Source organism: Felis catus, chromosome D4, assembly GCF_018350175.1.
Source record: "Felis catus isolate Fca126 chromosome D4, F.catus_Fca126_mat1.0, whole genome shotgun sequence".
Lineage (NCBI taxonomy): Eukaryota > Metazoa > Chordata > Mammalia > Carnivora > Felidae > Felis > Felis catus.
This window is the reverse complement of record NC_058380.1, coordinates 17,722,414-17,743,952: the sequence shown is the minus strand read 5'-3', so window position 1 is coordinate 17,743,952 and position 21,539 is coordinate 17,722,414. Positions and strand designations below refer to the sequence as shown.

The 21,539-nt window shown below is 45.3% G+C and overlaps 1 protein-coding gene across 4 annotated transcripts in view; it reads right to left on the bottom strand.

Moving 5' to 3' along the window:
- The window catches only part of PCSK5 (proprotein convertase subtilisin/kexin type 5), a 461,238-nt gene that overhangs the window by 411,924 nt on the left and 27,775 nt on the right, over positions 1-21,539 (bottom strand). For 3 of the 4 annotated variants that reach the window (XM_023243354.2, XM_023243355.2, XM_023243356.2), the window contains exon 2: positions 7,039-7,143. In XM_023243354.2, the coding sequence (XP_023099122.2) occupies positions 7,039-7,143 (105 nt within the window). Of the gene's footprint in view, positions 1-7,038; positions 7,144-21,539 lie in introns of those variants that run through there. The other variant, XM_045043151.1, reaches the window with a different exon arrangement.

The window sequence follows — 21,539 nt, the reverse complement described above, 5'->3', positions numbered from 1 at the left end:
GGACTGCCAAGGGCTCTCTAATAAAGACTTGGCAACCTTTCCAAAGTAGCTGAGAATTTTATTTTTGTTTTTTTAAATTCACTCCTGCCTATGAGGGATCTGGGTCGCGACCCAAACCTTCCCACCAAATAACCCAGCAGCGTACAATCTGATTCTCTGGTCTCTGACCATCCAGACATCTGGTAGACCTGGCAACAAGACCGTAAAGAAAGGGCGGTGGAGAACACATCAGAATCTATACATGCCTCCTTCCGTCCTCCCCATACTCCCAGCCATCCTGCCACCATAAATGTGCCAAAGGTTGCAAACTCGCGGCCGAAAGGTTTTGCCAAGCGTATATGTGTTCTAGAGGGGTTTTTCAAAGACACGGAAGCACTACCCAAAACGAGACAGGACTTGACTATAATGGCTGCACTTTGCAGCGGGAAAGGCGGCAAAGAAGGCAGTCTGGAAGAAGAGAGCCCCCAGTATGCCCCTTGACTGCCACGTCCACGTCCTCCCTACACATCATCGGATGCAAGCCCATGCTGCTTCCAGAAGCACTCATTCTCGGGACACTCGGAAACTGTCGCTCACCGATGACACGCTGAGAGGCATATGCGTGACCGTCACAGTGATGACAGCTGCTAAGAACACAAGGCCTCGGGTGCCTGCCTGAGAGAACATGGCCACTGTCATCCCACCTCAACGCACCCAGGATCATCGCACACGGCTGGATGGGCACCAGCCCAGGAATGTTCAATTAGAAACCGGCACTTCACGAAAGAAAGTCAAACCATTAAGCTATTATCACGTTTAAAGGCAAAGAGCAGAAAATTAACCTGCCAAAGAAAAACAGTTCACAGGAGCGGCTGGAATGAGGGCAGGTGGGGCGAGAGGAAATGGAGCGTGGCCTGAACAGGAAGCACCTGAACTCAGGTGAAGCCAATTCCGCAGCCGCGTCAGGCCAAGTGCAGTCTTATTAGGAAAAAGGCGGAGCCGCGGTTCATGGCTGGGAGTCCGGGAAGATTGAGTTCAGACGCTTCTGAGCATGTATCTCTCTCCAAACAAGGTTTCTTCACTTCCAAGGCTCTGCTAGTGATCGGATGCATGCGAACAGTTTAGAACTCGTCTGTCTCAGAGCTACGAAAAAGAGGTAACTAATGTGCTAGTTGTCTGCCTGGACCAATCAGAGATCAATCAGAAGCAGAGGCAAAATAGTCCAAAGCGACAAGGTGAATCCATGGGGAAACGGGGCTTGACTGATACGACATGGATTTGTACAGCCCTTCAGGAACACTTCAGGACACGTACCCCGTCACATGATCACATGTCTTTCCGTCTTGAGGCAAAAAGAGGAAAAACGCTAGTCATCTGAAAATCAAATCCTGGGCACAGGAGGTACCGACTTGGGTCAGGAAGGAACCTGAACTTACCTGTCTTCTTTCCCAGGTCTGATTTCCATCTGATCTTGCTAACCACATCCAAGCACCTCATTTCTCTCCTCCTTCCTTTCTCTATACCCCTTTATTGTCGTTGTACGATGCTTGAACACTCAGCCTGAAAATTCTCTTCGGAGGAAATGGCTTATGTATAAATGTAATGAATGGGCAATAGCTTTGTGAGCTAAAGGCTTGCACTTAATTCTGGCCCACATTTACAGAGGGACAATTACTGCTTCCAGAGAATAATAAGTAAGGGGCTTCAGATATTTAAAGAGCTGTTATGTAGAAGTCCGGAAGGCAAAAATATGGGTAGAAGTTACAAGCAAGCAGATTATAACTCAACAAGTTAAATCTCTTCCATTATAGAAATATTTCCTTTGTCCAATACTGAACTCTGTCACTGGGCCTACTTAACAGGTCTGAAAAACTCCCTCTTAGGACGACACTGGAAGGTATGCCAGCATTGGTAGGAAAGAGAGAAGTCTAAATCTAAAGGTCCTACGATTCTGCAGTAAATAATATTATACGAATAGGTTTTTTTTATAATGAGATACATAGTCGTACACATCCACGTGATCGGGCGGTTTGACAAACTTGAACTTTAGGAGGAGACTAGACAGGAGAGGTGCCTATCCCTTACCCCATAGCAGAAGGTGACCTTAGGGATCCCTAGGTGGCTCAGTCAATTAAGCATCTGACTTCAGCTCAGGTCATGATCTCAGGGTTTGTGAGTTCGAGCCCTGCGTCGGGCTCTGTGCTGACAGCTCAGAGCCTGGATGCTTCGGATTCTGTGTCTCCCTCTCTCTCTGCCCCTCCCCCAACCCGCCCTCTCAAAAAAAAAAAATAAATATTAAAAAAATTTTTTTTTTAAAGAAGGTGATTCTATCCTAGATCTGGATAAAAACTGACCTGTAAACAGACTTGAACTCAGTAAAAGATAAGAGGTTGAAAGGCCAGAATTTTCAAGATAAAATCTAATGGGCAAAATAACCTGTGCTTGCCGATCACACATGGATAAGACACGGAGACCTGACTTAATGGCAGCTTGGTGTTAGTTTTTTGTTCTTTTTTGAAAAATTATTTTATTTTATTTTTTACGTTTAAGCTCCTACTGTAATAGGAAATTTAGGATTCTGATTTTTCTGTTCTGAGTAAGAAGGAGGAGAATGAAAAAAAAAAAAATCCCGCCTCCACATGTCCCTTGTCTGCATGGGCAACACAAAAGCTATAAAGAACTTCCATTCTGAAGCTCTCTACAGACGACAGCCTCCCTGACCAAATGCCAGAGGGCTGGCAAAGATTTCTAAACAGATTAATAAGAGGCTTCGGAGAATGTTAACTCAAAACCGTCGTTCCTGAAATTTAGCTGAGGTCTCTTGGAGAAAAGCTGGCCAGTCAAAAAGAAAGACACGGATAAGAGTGTCGTAAGAGTCCGCGATCCAACTGCTGTAATAATGTACCAACACTCTCTGCAAGACTGTCATTACCATACTAGGGATGCTGTCTTAGAAGTCTGTGAATCACTGTCATTTAAAAAGCTAATCATAACATAATGTTAACACATGGAAACCAGGCTATTCTTGTTCCCTGGGCTCATGCACCCCAACTGACCACAGCGTTTTCTTAGCACCACGAAGATCCTTCTTATAGTGTCACCATTTTTGCATTTCCTTCTTAAGAGCCCTCTAAATAAAAACAAAAGCGGGGGGGGGGGGGGGAACCGTGCAATTTACTACAGGAAGCAAAAGCCAGGATGTGTTTACTGTGTGTATTTCCTGCAACTCACTGGTTCAGTTTCTTTCTCTGAAGATAACGGCAATCAGAAATGACGCATTGCCAACGTTTTCTAAGCCACTGACGTGGCCCCATCACCCGAATCACACACGTGCCTCCACTCTAGCACCCAAGCCGTCCACCATACACACACCCAACGGCAAAGAAACGAAGACCTTCCTAAGAAAGGAAGTCCCGCGGACACTAGTTTATACTCCCAATGAGATCGGCTGTGAGTTGGCCACATAAAGTTAGCCAGCACACAGTGACACGGTCTCAAAGGATCTCCGCACAAAACACTTATTCATCAGAAAGGGGAAACCAGTCATTTTAAAGTAGAGAAGACTGAGGGCTCAGGAGGGTAAGCATCCAACTTCAGCTCGGGTCATGATCTCATGGTTCATGGGTTCAAGCCCTGCATCCGGCTGTGCTGACAGCTCAGGGCCTGGAGCCTACGTCAGATGTTGTGTGTGTGTCTCTCTCTCTGCCCCTCCCCTGCTCTCTCTCTCTATCTCTCTCTCTCTCTCAAAACTAAATAAACATTAAAAAAAAAAGAAGCTACCCCAAAGCTTAGAAGCTTAAAACAATGATAAAAAAAATAAAGTAAAATAAAATAAAATATAAAATAAAATAAAGTAAAATAAAATAAAAATAAAGTAGAGAAAACAGGCAGACACCACACGTGTCACCACCAAGTCACCAAAGTCAAAGTCATGAGTAATGAAACCAATCAACATCATGCACATCCCGATGTGATGCTCTGAGAAGAGCCCGGCACTCTTCCGGTGCTCTTGCTAAACCTGAACTAATCATGACATCAGATGTTCCACAAAATAACCGGCCCGTAATTTGCAAAAAAAGCGCTAGCAGTTGAAGGAGGAAGAAAAAATAAAAAGAAGTCTGACACGGTATACAAAGAGGGCGTGGGAAAAACACAACCACACGTATTCTTGGCTCAGAACAGAGACAACTGGCAAAGCTTGTACGAAATTGCTAGATTGGATAACAACATTAAATGACGGCTAATGTCCAGAGTTTGGCCAGAACGTGACCCGTTTGTACTTCCGGTTATAGCAGCCGAACGTCTTTGGTTTTAGTCAATACACAGTGAAGTATGTAGAGCGAAAGGTGCCTCGTGTGTGTAATCTGTTCCCAAATTTTCAGAAAAACACTTCTATACGCAGCTACGGACACACACCTACACGTGTGGGCGGGGGGGGGGGCGGGGTGTGCGTTGTGCATGTGGACAGAGAGGAGAGAGAGAATACGATCAAATGGTAAAATGTAAAACGTAAACAACATTTGGGGGATGTGGGCAGCTGAGATAGGGATTCTGCACAACGTTTTTGCGACTGCTCTAAGTAAAAAGTTTTTCAGCATTACAAAATAGTAATAATGAGGGGCCTCTGGGTGGCCCAGTTGGTTAAGCATCCGACTCGTGATTTCAGCTCAGGTCATGATATCACGGTTCATGGGACTGAGCCCTGCCTCGGCCTCCGTGCTGTCAGCACGGAGCCTGCTTGGGATTCTCTCTCCCTCTCTCTCTCTCTCTGCCCCTCCCCTGCTCATGCTCCCTCTGTCTCAAAATAAATAAACTTTAAAACAATAATAATAATAATAATAATAGTAATAATGACCCATGTTGGCCTGAGCTCTTCAAGGAGGGAGCTGGAACAGGAGAAATAACGTAGCACACGTCCCTCACACCTGCTCCCCCATCCCCCACACTGAGCAGCACCGTAATGTGCTGAGTTTCCCTGAAGGCGACTGTGGAGGCCTGCGGTGAGTTCTCCTAGGGCACAACTACATCTCCAAATCCCCAGAGCCTGACCCAGGGCCTGCCATATACTAGAGGCTCAAGAAATGGCCAATGAATGAACGAACAAGCTGTAAGAAATATCTGCTAGAAACTGTAGACAGCCCCCAATTTGAGGGACCCCACGGGCCCAGTTGGTAGGATTGCGGCCTCTCGTATAAACAGCTGGGTGGGAATGAGGGCAGGAGGCGTCAGAATAAAGAGTTAGGTATGGTTCTCCCAAGGGGTGTTCTTTTTATTGAGGAGGAAGGGGAATTGAGCACGTCCCTGAGAGCTGGCCTGAGATGGCCCTACCCCTTTGGTCTCAGTGAGGAAGGGCATACATTCCGGGTGTGATGTGGGCCAGCATCCAAGATCTCTATCGGATCCCGAGTAAGCTATCTGATGCACTGAGATAAGAGGAAAGGAAGACCAAGATTTCCCAAGATAACACTAGAGTCTGAAACAACTCCACATTCAGTAAATCCTTCATTATGAACACAATGCCTCATTACATTCTGTTCTTACCTCCCAACCCAACTCGTATTTGGTTTCTCAAATTCACACTGACTACACACATGAGCTACGAAATTGGAATCATTTTAATTACTGAAGTTCAAGAAAGCTTCAAGAAAGTTGGTTAGCAGATGAAAAACGTGACTCTGCTTCAAAAATTTAGCTAATTCAAGAACGTCCCGACAGACTGCTTTTCCAAAGACATTCAATTCTGAAGGGAGATGAAGGGGGGGGGGGGGGCAAAAAAATTTACAATCCTCAGGCCACCGGACTGCAAGTCTTAGGAGCTGTTCCCATAACCCAAAACTGGGTTACAGAAAATTGGGACCTACAAGAAATGTGCTTCCTCAAATCACCGAGATGCAATTTCATGATCACGGACGCCGGGTGATACTATTCCAGAAACAAATTAAACAAGGCGAACCATGGCACCTGGCAGAGGGCAGGACTTCCAGTGGCAAACACGATTTGCATATTAATTCAAATAAGGACTTCTTGCTCTAATAAGGGATACAATTTTCGCAGAATCTCTAGGCGAGACCTGCTACTGCTCACGTGTAGGGACTTGTTCGCCAATTTATTTGAAAATGAGCTCATGTGGCAAAACATAATGGGGGAAGGAAACCTTCCTGATCAATACAAAGTCACCAGTGAGCCCACAGAGGACCCAGGGCAGGCTGGTACAGCTGCTCTCTCCTCTGCGTTTCGCCTGCCACGTCTGGGGGGCCAAGTAGCTCCCTCTCGGAGTCAAGGCCTTTCTGTAACTTAATAAGGATGGGTATGTAACGCACCCTGAGTTTCAGCGGCCAGTGACTACTTTGTTCCTAACATCCTTCAGCTTCCTACCTCCCAGTGCAGAACCATCCCACCTCTCTAGAATGGAGTGGGAAAACGTGGACGTATCACACCTCCTCCTACGTACTTGCAAGGGGTATGTTGTCTGTATAACCCAAAAGGGCATAGACTAAAGACAACGCACAAGAAAGACACCTGACGCGCCCTCCCTCAAGGGCAGGAGCCGGCTTCTATCCCTTCCATGTTCAGTGTCCTTCCTGTCCCAGACACCGGGTGGCCAATGTCACGGCTCTATCCATGCCAGCTGAAATTGTGAGGATCCATGGCGACCTGAGGCCTGACCTACGGATTCTGTTAGAGACCCCGCTATGGAGTCCGGATAGGACCCCAGATCTATGTGCGACCTGTTACGGTGGTGTGGAATTTTTATTCCTTCAGTACTTCTGAATCGATCAGTATCTCCTCCCACCACACTCCTCCCTCCTCCGGGAGGACCCATCCTTATGATCCCCCTCGGCTGTTGTACCAGTGTTTTACGGCAACGGCCTATTCCGGGGCAAATCAAGCCATCGTCTATGTTTGTCTGAAGAGGAAGCCAAGACAGCGGACCAAAGGACAGTAGGGCAGCTCTTGAAATTTGAACCTTCACGCTGGTCATCGGTTCCCAGTGTGATATTACCAATGAAAAATGCAGAAGCTTTGCCTCTTGGTCCCCACCCAACTGGTTCTTCTTACCTTTGGTTCCATTGAAATGAAACTGTGGGTTCCTCTGCTCGAGAGAACTGACCTTTTAATCGTCCTGCTATGATAGAAATGGTAGTAGTCCTTCAGGGCTCCGATCTGCAAAGACAGGAGGGGAAGAACAAAAAGGAGTTAATGGAGTTCAAGGGAGTCTGCTGTTTTCCTGTTTTTCATTACAACAAGAACACAAAACAAAAAAGAAAAAAGGCCCATAAATTATGCAGTTGTCTGCTATGCTTAAATGTTACTTGAACCTTGGTGATCACTTTTCAAAAGAAGGACATGTGATATGAAATGGAGTGTCCTTGAGGCAGGGACTGCGGAACTAAAGATTATAATGGGGCAGCTTAGCCTCTCTGTATCTCCCTTTTAATGTTTAATTTATATGCAGCATTTTAAGTAATTCTATATCCATTTATATCCAAATGTGGGAAAGAGAAAAAAAAATCAAATAGCTATCTGGTTATAAAAACACATTGCGTTCTGTTTGCTGCGAGAAATGTACAATGAGGGACCTTGTTAGATTATTTATATCATCAATTTGAAACAAGTCCTGAGCAGTTGGTCATTCACAGAGAAAACACCACTTGGTTTGTTTCCCGACTTAAGTAGACAGTATAAATACATAGCGGTTATTCATTTACTGCAAAGCTCAAAGTCGGATGGCAGTTTCTAAAACAAGACAAAGATCACAGACCCTACCTATCGACTAAGCATCCCGTGCAAAAAAACAGTTTGGTCCATGTTATCTGCGTCCCTTCTTTAACAAATTCATCTTCCCGTTTGTGTACCCTTTGTTTAGTTAAAAAGTTAGGTCTGTTCAGGATAGCTCTGAAAACGAGTCACTGTCCACTTGAGGCAAACAAACAAAATCCCAGGCAGTCATAGTCCCTCAGCAGATTATAAGATACGGATCACATACATGGAAATTGAACAATACACCAAACGAAGACAGAAGAGTTTGGCTCTCATTCCGGCTGACACAGCTCAGAAATGGTTTCTTGGCTCAATCCCATGTACTCGCTATGTTTCCATTTCCATTCTTACAAAACTTGAGGTTGGACTAGTTAATTTCTAAGACCACCGCAGCTCTCCAATTCCATTCTTTGACACAGACCCCTTCCCCGCCTTTTTTTCCCCCCTTTGGGTAATTACATCCAATGTCTATTTCTCCAGAAGACCATGGCTCTGCCCTAAAAGAATGACCATCAACAGGATATTTTCCAACTAGGACAATTCAAAAGTTGGGCTTTCTTAATTAAAAAAAAAAAAAAGTCATTGGTCCAGCTTTATTTTTCCAGATAAAAGGTTTATTTTTTTTTTAATTTCCTTCTTTCCATCACATTTTCCATTATCCACCGCACCCCTCTAATAGGGATGATCAACCCAACTACTGCACCATTTAAGAGTCATGCCTTCGCTGGGACTTCATGCTCTAACTTAAGGTCTCTAATCATTACTAGATTTGACAATTTGAAGTCACACATTTTTAACTCACGGGGAAACTGCCCAGATGTACCCAGAAAAGATCGTGGACTCTGTCTAAAGCAGCAGCAAACAGTGAGGGGGAGGGCCCAGATGCCAGCCTCAGTCTCCAAGAGTGTTTCAAGGAGGGATTCACGAGCCAATCTTACGATTCCTGAGGACTAAGGGTAGAATTCACAATGGGCTGTGTAATCCTTTATAAGAAAGTCTTAAAATCCCAAGAAGCTTAGAGCTTTCATCTCATGTAGCTTTTGTCAAGAGTGCTCCTTGGGTAAACACAGTAGTTCTTGAGGAAAGGAACAGAAAATCTTTGAGGAAGAACGTGACACAGACCCTATCGCCCGTGTGAAAAGGGTCAGTGAGTTCCAGACCACGGCCATGCAACTATAACGGAAACGCTTTGAATGTAGGAAATAACTGAACTCAATTGAACTGGTAAACTCAAATATGGATGAGATATACCCTGAAAACATATTCAGATCCATCATGGCCTCGTTGGTAAAGACTGGAATCCCGGGCTTCTGTACGGTGTACGAAGCTGAAAAACAGAGCCCCTGTCCTCGCTTCGCTTGCTCTGGGGTATTAGATACGTCACTTAACCGTTTTGGAGCCTTCATTCCTCAACTGTAAAATAGGTGACACAGTGGACACATACCGAGTGTCAGAGTCAAACGGGGGCCGGGGGGGGAAATGTTTATGGGTGAATGTGGTTACGAAGACTGAATGTAGTCACACAAGCACTGCCTGGTCAAGCCACTGCCTGACACACAGCGTCACATTACCACTCTCCCTTTCAATTTAAATATAAGTCCTACGTTCTCTCACCTCCTATCCTGCAATTGATCCCTTGCCTCTATCCCCTGGTCAGGATTCCTCTTGGTCTACCCTAGTATCACCTCTTTTTTTTTTTTTTTCTTTTTTTTTTCTCAACTTTTTTTTTCTTAACTTTTTTTTTCTTTTTTTTTTTTCTCAACTTTTTTTTTTTTTTTTTTTTTTTGGGGACGGAGAGAGACAGAGCACGAACGGGGGAGGGGCAGAGAGAGAAGGAGACACAGAATCGGAAGCAGGCTCCGAGCCGTCAGCCCAGAGCCCGACGCGGGGCTCGAACTCCCGGACCGCGAGATCGTGACCTGGCTGAAGTCGGACGCTTAACCGACTGCGCCACCCAGGCGCCCCTAGTATCACCTCTTAAATTCCCTGACGTAATTGGCAAAAGTCAAAAGGTCTGATGATACACTCTCAGCGAGGACGTAGGCACAAATGCGGCTTGCGTAGGATTGGTCAAGAGCTAGCCCCGAGACAACCGTTTGGAGAGCCATTTGGTGCTATCCATAAATTCTAAGCTGTACCTAACCTTTGGCCCAGGCTTTCCACTTCTAAAACTTATTGGACAGATACGGCCACTTATGTCTGAGAATGGAGGTTAGAGCAAAGTTTGTAAAGCAGAACAACACAAACAACTCAACAACGAGCTACAATCCATAGGTCGAAGGTAGTAAAGGGAGGGAGAGAGGGAGGGAGGGAGGGAGGGAGGGAGGGAGGGAGGGAGGGAGAAAGAGGGATGGAAGGAAGGAAGGAAGGAAGGAAGGAAGGAAGGAAGGAAGGAAAGAAAGAAGGGAGGGAGACCACAGGACCCAATTTTTGTAGGAGACCAAAGAAGGAATCTGAATTACGTATATGCTCATGAGTAGAGGATGTTTCAGGAAGAACACTCGAACTGCAAAGAGGGCCTTTCTTATTCTCACCGTTTATGTGTGTGCGCTATTTTTTAATGAACAAAAACGATTTAAAAATGAAAGAAATCACACAAATACATTAAAGGGCACATACTCAAATCCCACCTTCTTTTCCGGGGACGAATGTGCTCCCCAAAGTCTGCGTGCCCGGCACAAGAGCCGCGTTTATGCGGGCCATTGAATCTCTCGGGCGGTAAGCTGTATTTTGTCTCCGCCTTTCAGGGCTTCTGTTTCCTCGGGAGAGTGGTGCAATGGTGTTCGGGGACTGACTGATGTCTCATTTATGGAATGCCCACCATGCACCAGGCAGCTGACCTCTCTTGTACATGTTGTCATATTTAACCTAATGCTCCCCAGGAACCCTGGGAGATAAATCTCATCCCTCTAATTGGATGAAGGAGGTCATCGAAGCTCTGCCCACGTGTATACAGCTAGCACGGTGAGGTGGGAAAACGCAAATCCCTGTTCGATGTCGCGCATGGGGGGGAACCCAGGTAGTAGGGTGCATCCTAGAGGTGGGCTCACCCCCCCATCCTTCTGGTGAGTTCTCCTACACTGTGGAGTTAAAAAGCTAGACTCGGTGCAGCTAGGGTTCTGACGTGACTAAGGTTCTGCCAGTCAAAGACGGACCACGGCATCGTGGGGCACGTGATCGGAGGGATTTACGTGCGTGGCCGTAGGGGTGGAAGGAGTCTCGACGTCTTGGCCACCAGCTTTCTGCGCATCCGTGCCGCCCGTCCCGTTTTCCAGACGAACTGGTAAGAGATCGTAGGAGACCTCCAGCGGCAGCAGCGGGAAGCCTCCCCGTTCCTCGGCGTTTTGTTGAGGACGAAGCGGCAACTCTTGCCAAGGTCCATTCCGTGACGTGGGGGAACGATTCTGAACGCGTGGCCTTCTCGACCAGTTCTGCAAGCTACTTAATAGTCTCTACCGAGATGCCTTCCCAGGTAGAACCACTGGGTCCCGTCGTAGGCTTCCTACTAACTCTTAAAACTGGACCGATCAGAACTTCTGAAAACGGAGCCAACCCCTGACACACTCTCGTGCAACTTCGAGCCCCTCCGAGTCACGTTCCTCTTGAGTCACGGGCTATGGGGCACCCGTCAGCCACAGGCCCCTGGATGACTCACTGTGTCTGTTCCCACCTCTTGTTCGAGGAGTACAGCTGCTTCTGGTCTTCTCAGAGCCACGTGCACCAGATCTCCTCTCCCAACTCTGTTTTCTACAACAGCAGCCGGAGCAACGCCCCAGAAGGCAAATTTGGCTATGCCACACGTCAGTACACCTTCCTACGTGTTGTAGGGGCTTCCCTCTGCTGTGAAAAGAAACTTTGAACGCTAACGAAGAATATAGTTTATACAGTAAAACAGAGTAATCCTATCATAGTAACATCTATGCTCTGCCCGGAACTATTCTACGCGCTTCACCGTGCTCGGTGAACGAAGACCATCCTCCTACTCCGACCTGCGGGGCCTGCCTAACCCGGCTCTCTGGCCACAGCATGGGTCACACGGGCTCTCAGTTCCCTGGACTCAGGCTGCACTGGCCTCTTCAGCTCCCTGTGTCAGACCTGCTGCTCCCTTGACCTGCCGGACAAGGAGCCCCCCTGCCTCCTCCCTCTCCTCCTTCATCTGTCACCCCAGGTAGAAAGTCTTTAAAACCCCCGGGCCAGGGGCGCCTGGGTGGCTCAGTTGGTTGAGCGTCCGACGTTGGCTCAGGCCATCATCTCGGGGTTCGTGGGTTCAAGGCCCACACTGGGATCCTCTGTCCTCCTCTCTCTCTGCCCCTCCCTGCGCAGGCTCACTCTCTTAAAGATAAATAACTAAAGAGAAAAATTTTTTTAAAAACAACCCCCCAGGCCAGCTAAGCTCCCACCAGCTCCCAGAATCAAAAATATATGCCCGTAGTTATACCTCGATTAGAACAATTATCTGTTCAACGTCTGTGCTCCCAACTCTATGCCTGTACGTTCCAAGGAGATGGAGACACAACCACGGTGCTTACTATTCTGTTTCCAGCTCCCGGTACACAGCTCAACACAGAATAGGTTCTCGGCAAAGACTACTGATTGACGACGTGAACATCGGAAGCCTTGAGCTGCTACCGTCGCACACGTTAGAGCTAGAGCTGATTCAAAATCTCTGGTATAACAGGACCATCAAATTAAGGCTGGTTTCAGCAGAAATAATTTCATGCCACCTTAACTGCCAAGGCTATGGTGCGGAAGGTGATGCAGGCTGAGACGTCTCTATGCTGTTTTTGTTTCTGCAAGACAACGGCTGACGAGCAGTGTGCATTAGTTCAATCATTCTCCATCATTCGAACAAAGTAATCTTTCACCTTTCAGAGGGACACACATTTTAAAATCTAAATATATAGATTTAAAAGCATGTTTGTGTCTCTTTTCTATTAATATGCATGTCCCTTATTGGCAAGAATTGTGTCTTTTATATTCTTTCAACAGCACTGAGCACGCTGAGGGCATTTAATAAACATTAAGAAGAAAAATGTCATAACATGTTGGGAGTTATTCAAAAGAAAGACAGAGTATGAAAACAGAGCAGTAATGTTATCTATAAGCAGGCATTCCATCTAGCTCCTCCAGGGTAACGTAAAACAAAAGATGACTGTGTTTATCTGTCATGAAATACCAACAAGGGCTAAAACAAGAAACAATATATAACTAACAAAGGGGCATTTTATAAATAAATCAGAAACCATAGGTGTATAAGGAAGTATAAAATCAAGAGCAGAATCACCAAAGCTCAACCTTTTCCTTAATCCCACCTAAAAGGAAGGAGAATAATTCCTTCCCTCTGGCCCCTCTCAAGCTCCTTTTCTGTGCAGTCACATACACACACTCTTCCCGGCCTAGGAACATAACCCTATTTGACACTAAGTTGATAAATTTCATCTTTTGTTCCTAATTCTGTCAAGCATTTGTGCCTTTTCTTCTTTAGTAGAAGCCTCTCACCCTTGCACCCAGAATTTCCCTAACGTGACCCTCTCTCAAACCAAACTCCTCTTAGAAAAGTTTTTTTAATAAACCATTTTATACTAAAGTGTAAATGACTGATAAGACTCAATGTCTTAGTTCTTCCAGGAACAACTGAATTTGATCAGAAAATCAAAACTGAAGCTAAATAAATGAGTCCGTTATATCTATAACTTTAAAAAACACTGTCAGACAATGATCGGAGGGTGATTGGAGGGTTTTTTTATTTTCTGCCAACAAGAGAGAACCTTCCAGATGTCCCTAAATGCTTATGTCACAAGTAAGCTATGGACTTCTGAGCAGAGGGCTAGGAGCCAGAAGACCCATATTTTATCGTGACTTTGACCCCATTGAGCAGCTGTGCAGCCTTTCTGAATTCATTCACCACCAACAGTCTCCCCTGTGCTGTAGCTAAGATCCTCTCCAGTCTAATGACTCCAGGCATAGAGTGTGCACATTTTTTATATACTCCAGGCATACAGTTTGCAAATATTTCATACACAGTTCTAGAGGGTGACCAACCATGCTCAGGACTGAGTTGTTTCCAGGGACATGGAACTTTTCAGCGCTTAACCTGAGACAACTCCCCATCAAACCTGGTCACCCTGGTCACGAAGCAGTCATGTCAAGGACCCTGTGGTCACCTTCATGAACGCTGTCTGCCTTGTTCTCCCTCCTGCCCTCTCTAATTTACAGATTTCCCCAAATTCTGAACTCCCTTTTGAAAGGTAACTGACCCCCCATTCTACACATTTTTTTAAACAGGCAAGAATTTGAAAAGACATTTCACAAAAGGAGATATGCAAACAGCCAATGAGCATGTACAAAGATGCTCAAACGCTAATTTAAATCATAATAGTTCTGTACGCACACACAAATGCCTACAGGTTAAGGACAGACAATACCATGCTCTAAGATTGTGGAACACTGTAACTCTCACCCGTAGCTAGTGGGAGTGTAAAACGGTCCAATATCTTTGGAAAATCGTTTGGTAATCTCTCACGAAATACACCTCCTCCTCATGAACCAGACATTCCATTTCTGGGTATTTACCCAGGGAAAAAAAACGAAATTCTACTTGGAAACAAAACTGATACAGGAATGTTTACAGCAACTCTCTTAATAATGGCCCCCCGCTGGAAACAATGCAACAGGTAAATGGTAACAGGTACATGGAAAATAAATTGTGGTATATCCCCATAGCGAGATGCCCAACCATAAAAAGGAGCAAACTACTGATGTATGCAACAACGTCGATGAGTTTCCAAACCTCATGCTGACGCGGAAGAACGCTTCCTGCAGAATGCCACTGGTATGAAATCCTAGGACTATGTCAAACGATGATGACAGGAAACGGATCAGCGACAACCTAGGCGTGGAGCTGGGACTGACTGGGAAAACCTAGAGAAATGTGGAAGGTTGGGAATACTCTGTATCTTCAGTGCGGGGATAATGACATCACTGGTAAGTGCTTAGGTGAGCTGGAACGAGTTCGTTGTAGGCTTACGATCTAATTTCACCTCTCCCCAACACCCTGCTCAATGACATCACGCTTGTGACTTGAAATCAACAAGGACGGAAGTGTTAACGTATCAGGAAAAATCGGCAAAGACTACAAAATTAGGGCTTCTTTTCCTCTGGAAGAATCACTTGTTTAGTATTTATCAGCACATCACGGGGTACACAGATTTGTCAACACTCATCCGACCTCCTACAAAAATGGCTGCACTGGGGGGGGGGTACGTCAATGATACGTCAACGACGTTGATTTCAGAAGTTATCAATTTCCCTCTACGGATTTCTGGTGCACTCTCTCCCATCTGTGAGATGACTGACAGACTAGAAAACTTAAGAACTAGTTACCCGGGGCTGGAAATCACCTGTCAGCCCACATCTCTTCCCCCACTCAGGTGAGACGGAGAAGAACCAAGTGGCAAAGCCCACAGGTCTTGCTGACCGACCAACCCCTTTCCGAGGCTCCGCGTGGAAAGGCCCGAAACGTCAATGTGCTGAATTCCATTTACAGTTACAGACACAGCAACTAGATAAACTGCTTCTCCTTCACGTAAATGTTTTCTCTGGTGCCTCTTTTGTGCTTCCCCGAGAATATTAAAACCTCTGCAATAATTTGCCTCCTGTGTTCCAGACTCTGTGACATTTAAAGTAGAACCTAAGAGAAGGTGGCCACGAGTGCTTTCCCCCGAGTCACCAAGAACACGCCAACCTCAGGGTCTCTGCACTTGCTTTTCCTTCGCCTGGAATCTTCTAAATCTGACACACATCCTCTCTGCTTTCAGATCTTTGGCCAAATGCCCCTTTCGAGGGAGGCTTTCGCGAACCACCTGATTTAAAACTGCCATCATGCCCTCCAGCATAGCCCGCCCCCCCTTTCTTACTTTTCCCTGTAACATTTAACACCATTAACATGTATTATTTTTATTTATCCCATTTGTTATTGGTCTTCCCCCATTGGAATATTAGCTCCATAAGGGCAGGAATTTTTTTTTTTTTTATTTCACTGATAGATTCACCTTAGCGCCTCTTAACAGTGCCAGGCTTATCCGACAAATGTGTCGAATGAAGGAATGGCCCCTGTCCTTGGGGTAATCAAAGCCAGAGGGAGCATGTCTCTAAACCTCTGGGAAAGTTTCTTGCTCATTTCTTTCTAACCCCTTCTGTGACAGAACGTTAACATATAATGTAACATATGTTTTACGCTTACTAAATGTTGCGTGAAGGAAGTCCCCACATGTTAAACGTGTCCGAGAATTGAGAACTTCCCACTCGCCAAAGTCTGCCTTTATATGTCTCAGTTCCCTCCCTTGTCCCTTCATAGTCGATGACCTTGCGGACTCACTGAACCAAAGCGATACTTACAACAAGGCTGTTGAGTTCATTGACTATTAAAGAAGAAGGTAAGTAAATGCAGAAACCTGATGAACCGCTAATATTTACAGGAGTGCAAACCCAGGCATTACTGCGCTGGGTCCTCGTCACCCAACAGTAGGAAGCAAGTGCCATGATTTCCATGTTAAACGCGAGAAAGAAAAAGCCTACAAAGTTCAAGAGCTTGCCTAGGGCCACACAGCTGGCAAAGCGTGAAGTTCAGGGGGATCCCGGGTAGCCTAACTCCACGGCATCTGTTCTTAACTCCAAAAGATGTTTTTTCTGAGGATGAATTTAAAACCATAGCTACCCAGAGATCTCAATTACCCAGAAGACTGTGCTCTTAAGAGCTGTACACAAAGGGGATGTTTCCTAGGGATATTTCTATCCACTTCGAGCAGATGCAAAAGCAACTTACGTTAAGTATCTCCATGTGAGAAAGTATCTTTAAGGCGGACCCTTCAGGCTGAAGTTCAAGGGCCATTCTAAGTTAAACGGTATTGTCTGGCAACATATATCTTCGATACAATTGCACTGGGCACGGAGTGCTACAAAATAACATGAAGGGTATCTTTCTTAGGCTTTAGTTTCGAAAATCAGAGACCCCTGGTGATGTCTTCCTAAATCCCTTCAAGTTCAGGCTCAGCATCTGAGCTCTTCAGAGAGCTCTTCAGAAAATGGCGTCAGGGCACATGAATTCAGAGAGGAGGCACTACCATATATATGCATATTTTTTAATCAGGGTGCTCAAGGAAGGATGAGTCATCTGTATGATTTCAGTGCAACGTTCTAAGATACGCAGGCACGTGATGGGTTGAAGGCTGTCCCTCGCCCAAATGTGCGCATCCCAATTCCCAGAACCTATGAAGACGTCACCGTACATGGCAAAAGAGACTGTGCAGCTGTGATAGAGCATTCTGAGACGGGGAGATTGTCCCGGGTTATCAGGGTGGGTCCAATGCAATCACAGGCGTCCTTATAAGAGGAAGGGAGCCAAGTCAGACAAGATGTGATGGTGAAAATAGAGGGTCAAAGAGAGAGACGGGAGCACAGATCAGAGACGGGTGAGGGGAGAGAAAGAAAGAGAAGAAGACAGAGGGTTTCGAAGATGCTATGCCACTGGTTCGGAAGGTGGAAGAAGGAGCCACAAGCCAAGGAACGCGGATGGACCTCCAGAGGCTGGAAATGAGTCTTCCCTAGACTCTCCAGAAGGAATGCGGCTCTGATGACACCTTCACTCTAGGTTAGGACTTCTGGTCGTCAGGACTGTGAGATAACACATTTGTGTTAAGTCACGAGTCTGTGACTATGTGTCACGGGAGCAATAAGAAAGTACCACAAGCTAGAGCCAGTACCTGGGTAGACATCCAGTGAGAAGCAAAGGAAATGAAACCGGGGTCTATTAATTTTTGGTAATTTTGTGGACTCTCTGGGTGTTCAATGATCAATTTCCAAAACACTGAACCAATAGAATAACGGTTTAATATTGGCCCAGCACTGGGGCGCCTGGGTGGCTCAGTCGGTCGAGCGTCCCACTCGGAGTTTCAGCTCAGGTCACGACCTCATGGTTTCATGAGTTCGAGCCCCGCGTCGGGCTCTGCGCTCAGGGTGCGGAGCCTGCTTGAGATTCTCTCTCCCGCGCGCTCTCTCTCTCTCTCTGCCCCTCCCCCATGCACACGGTCTCTGTGTCTCTCAAAATAAATAAATAAAACTTAAAAAATATTAAAAAAAAATACTGGCCCAGCACTCTGCTAAGCTCTGTATTAGCACTATCAAATTTAATCCTCAACAGAAAACCAAGAAATAACAGAACTGAAAACCAAGATAAAGCCACTTGCCCAGCAAAAGAGAACTAGCAAATGGCTGGTTTTTTCAAAGCCATTGCGTAGCTAACACTACTTATAACCGAAGCTAACACTTACTGATGCCTTCCTAAATTCTCTCCTATCTTCCCAACAAGGGGAGAAGACTTATTCTCATTTTACGGGGCAGGAAGTGGAGTCGAAACACAAGAGAAGGTGAGTTACACGCTCAGACGAGAAAAGTGTGTGACTCCAAAAATCTAAGCCTTTTTGACAGCACTTTAACTTTTCCTTAAAATGTATCCAAAGGGTTCTGCTTTACCACTGATTGAATGGGCACGCTCAGATCCCACCCCCTTGCCCCCACCAATACGAGGCCTGATTGTTTTATTCTAAAGCTACCTGATCAGCAGAGTGTGGGAGACTCTAGGTCCCTGGAGTTCATCTTAAAAGCAAGTAATCAAAAACATCTTATTATGAATCCCGAGCAAGCAAGAAACAGACACAATTTCACAAAGGAAATGCGAGAGAAAGCAGAGTAAGCAGCAAATGTTCCAGTTTCAAGGGAGAAACCTACAGTCGGCCCCACCAGTCACCCGTGACACGAGACTTGCCTCACAGCAAATCGCAGAATATCAGAATTGGAAAAAACACCATAGCAGGATTTTAATCCGACTTACCCCACCGGACGCGGAATCCATTCTTCAAATGGGGCACGCGTTTCCTGGGGTAGCCTATTTGTCAGACACATCTTCCAGAGAAGTAGCCTAAGTCCGCTCACGACTCCTGGTCCTAGCCTGTGGGGCCAGGCTGGGAAGGTCATCTGACCACCCAAGTTTTTCCTTTTTTTTTTTTTTTTTCTCACGCACCACATCTTCCCTAAGGTCTTGCTTTCCCCAGACAAGCCAACACGTATAACACGTCCCCAGAAAATGGAGCCCAGAACATAACACATGTCAATTCCCCGTAGGACGGAGCCAGGCTGCCGTCCATGATCCCATGACTTCCCTTGGTGAGGTTCTTCTAATTAGAAGTAGCTTAACATTGAAATATTTGTTTTCGGTTTGAGAATGAACTTGGCCCACTGAAAGAAAAACATCCTCAGAAGCCCTTTTTAATGTGATTCTCCTCCGGTCTGCATTTTAATTTCTGAAGTGCAAATGTGAATGGGAAAGTTGAATGCCATTTTCTAAATTCTACTCCATACATTGATAGCCTGCCGAGACATTAATGCATTTACTGAGTGTGTACAATATGCTAGGCACCGATCCAGAGACACTGCAGATAGAGTAAACAAAACGAAGTCTCTACGAAAATGTAGCTAATTTTCTGACTTGACTCCGCAACCCCGTTGTGGCCACCGCAAGGTTGAAAGTGACGTCTTCTTTGCTCCATCAGAATATTTCCCTCAAAGGAACTCAATTTTTCATATTAGTATATGAGATAAGGACTGGGCTCAGCATCCAATATACACCGTGTTTGCAACAGCTCTTTAAGAATGAACTGTTAATGGCATTAGGCTTTTATTTCCTTCGATCCATGTGGGTCCAAGATGAGTCATTACGTCCTTAACGTAAAATAATCCTTGCATATTCCTCAGATAAGAGCATTCATTACTGCTATTTAGAGTCTGCTATTTGTTTTACCAAGTTTTTAAAGCCCCATCTGTAAGTAATTTCTGGAGAAACTAAAAGAAGGTATTGTTGAATATTTAACCTATTCCACCTGCTTGTAAGCCACACATCACACATCCACAAAGGAAATAGAGAGTCCAAGAGAGGCTGAGAGAGAAAGAGCACACATAGCCTGCAGTTAGGTCTAAATTCTTTTCATTACTGATCACCTTAGCCGCTTGAATCCGACTTATAGGGAAACAAACAGAAAATAGCATATCTTTTGATAGTGAGAAACATTTCTTCAGTTACTGCTGCAATGGTAAATTTTCCCTTTTTTTTTTTTTATTTTTTTTTTTATTTATTTATTTTTGGGACAGAGAGAGACAGAGCATGAACGGGGGAGGGGCAGAGAGAGAGGGAGACACAGAATCGGAAACAGGCTCCAGGCTCTGAGCCATCAGCCCAGAGCCCGACGCGGGGCTCAAACTCACGGACCGCGAGATCGTGACCTGGCTGAAGTCGGACGCTTAACCTACTGCGCCACCCAGGCGCCCCTAAATTTTCCCTTTAGATTCAACGATTCTCAACTTCTGTTATACATGAGAATATATGGGATATATAGTCTGTTATATGGGCACCACAAAAAATACCAACGTTAGGTTTCCCCACACCGACCCCAGAGATTCTGATTTAAGAGTCTGAGTTAAGGGGCGCCTGGGTGGCTCAGTCGGTTAAGCGCCTGACCTCAGCTCAGGTCAGGATCTCGCGGTTCGTGGGTTCGAGCCCCGCATCGGGCTCTGTGCTGACAGCTCGGAGCCTGGAGCTGCTTTGGAGTCTGTCTCCCTCTCTCTGCCCCTCCCCCACTCATGAGCAAGCTCGCTCGCTCTCTCTCTCTCTCTCTCTCTCTCAAAAATGAATAAACATTAAAAAAAAAAAGAGAGAGAGTGTCTGAGTTAAGACCAGCGTTATCAGTATTATTTTTAAAAGAGCTTTCTAGGTGATTCTAATGTAAAACCAAGGTGAAGAATCACTATTCTAATCCATGCATGTCATTCTGCAGAAATAGAACGATCTACTCTGAGTCCAGCGATCTCCATTCAAATATTCCTATCTAATTAATTAAAATACATTTAAATGAGAAAAATCTCTAATTACTTTGACTTCAGTACCACTGTAAATGGCATGTTCTGTTCGTTGATTCATTTCTTTAATTATTTCAAAAGCCCTCCTCGCCTTCAAAAAAAAAAAAATTAGAGAACTGTATTTAGTATAACCAGATTTAGAACTCCTAATATTTTATTATATTGGTAAACAGAGGCTATTTTGAGCTCTGCGGCATTTTAAATCACACGTTTTGTTCTTAAAAGGGAAGATTCTGAACCTTTGAAGGGCGTGAGCATTCAAAACACGTGATGGAGCCTACGTATATTCAGGACACTTGATAGCTTTGTCATCCTCAATTAAAAAAAGAATAAGTTGCTAGAAATGTCACAACCCCAGATTTCAAGACCTACTCCAAAGCTAAGTCGTCAAAACAGCACGGCACCGACTCAGAAATTGACACACACATCTATGGAATGGAATAGAGAGCCCAGAAGTAAACCCACAACTACGTGGCCAATTAGTCTACGACAAAGGAGGTAAGAATATCCAGTGGGGAAATGACAGTCTCTTCAACATATGGTGCTGGGAAAACTGGACACCACATGCAAAAGAATGGAGTCAGACCACACACAAAAGTCAACTCAAAACAGACTGAGGATCTGAAACTACAAACCTTCTAAAAGAAAACATAGGCAGTGATGTTTTGGCTATTGGCCTTAGCAACATATTTATGGATATGCCTCCTCAGGCAAAAGGAAACAAAAGCAAAAATGAACTATTGGGGCTACACTAAAACAAGACGCTTTTGCACAGGGAAGGGAAGCATCCACAAAACAAAAAGGCCGCCCACTGAATTTGCAAATGATCGATC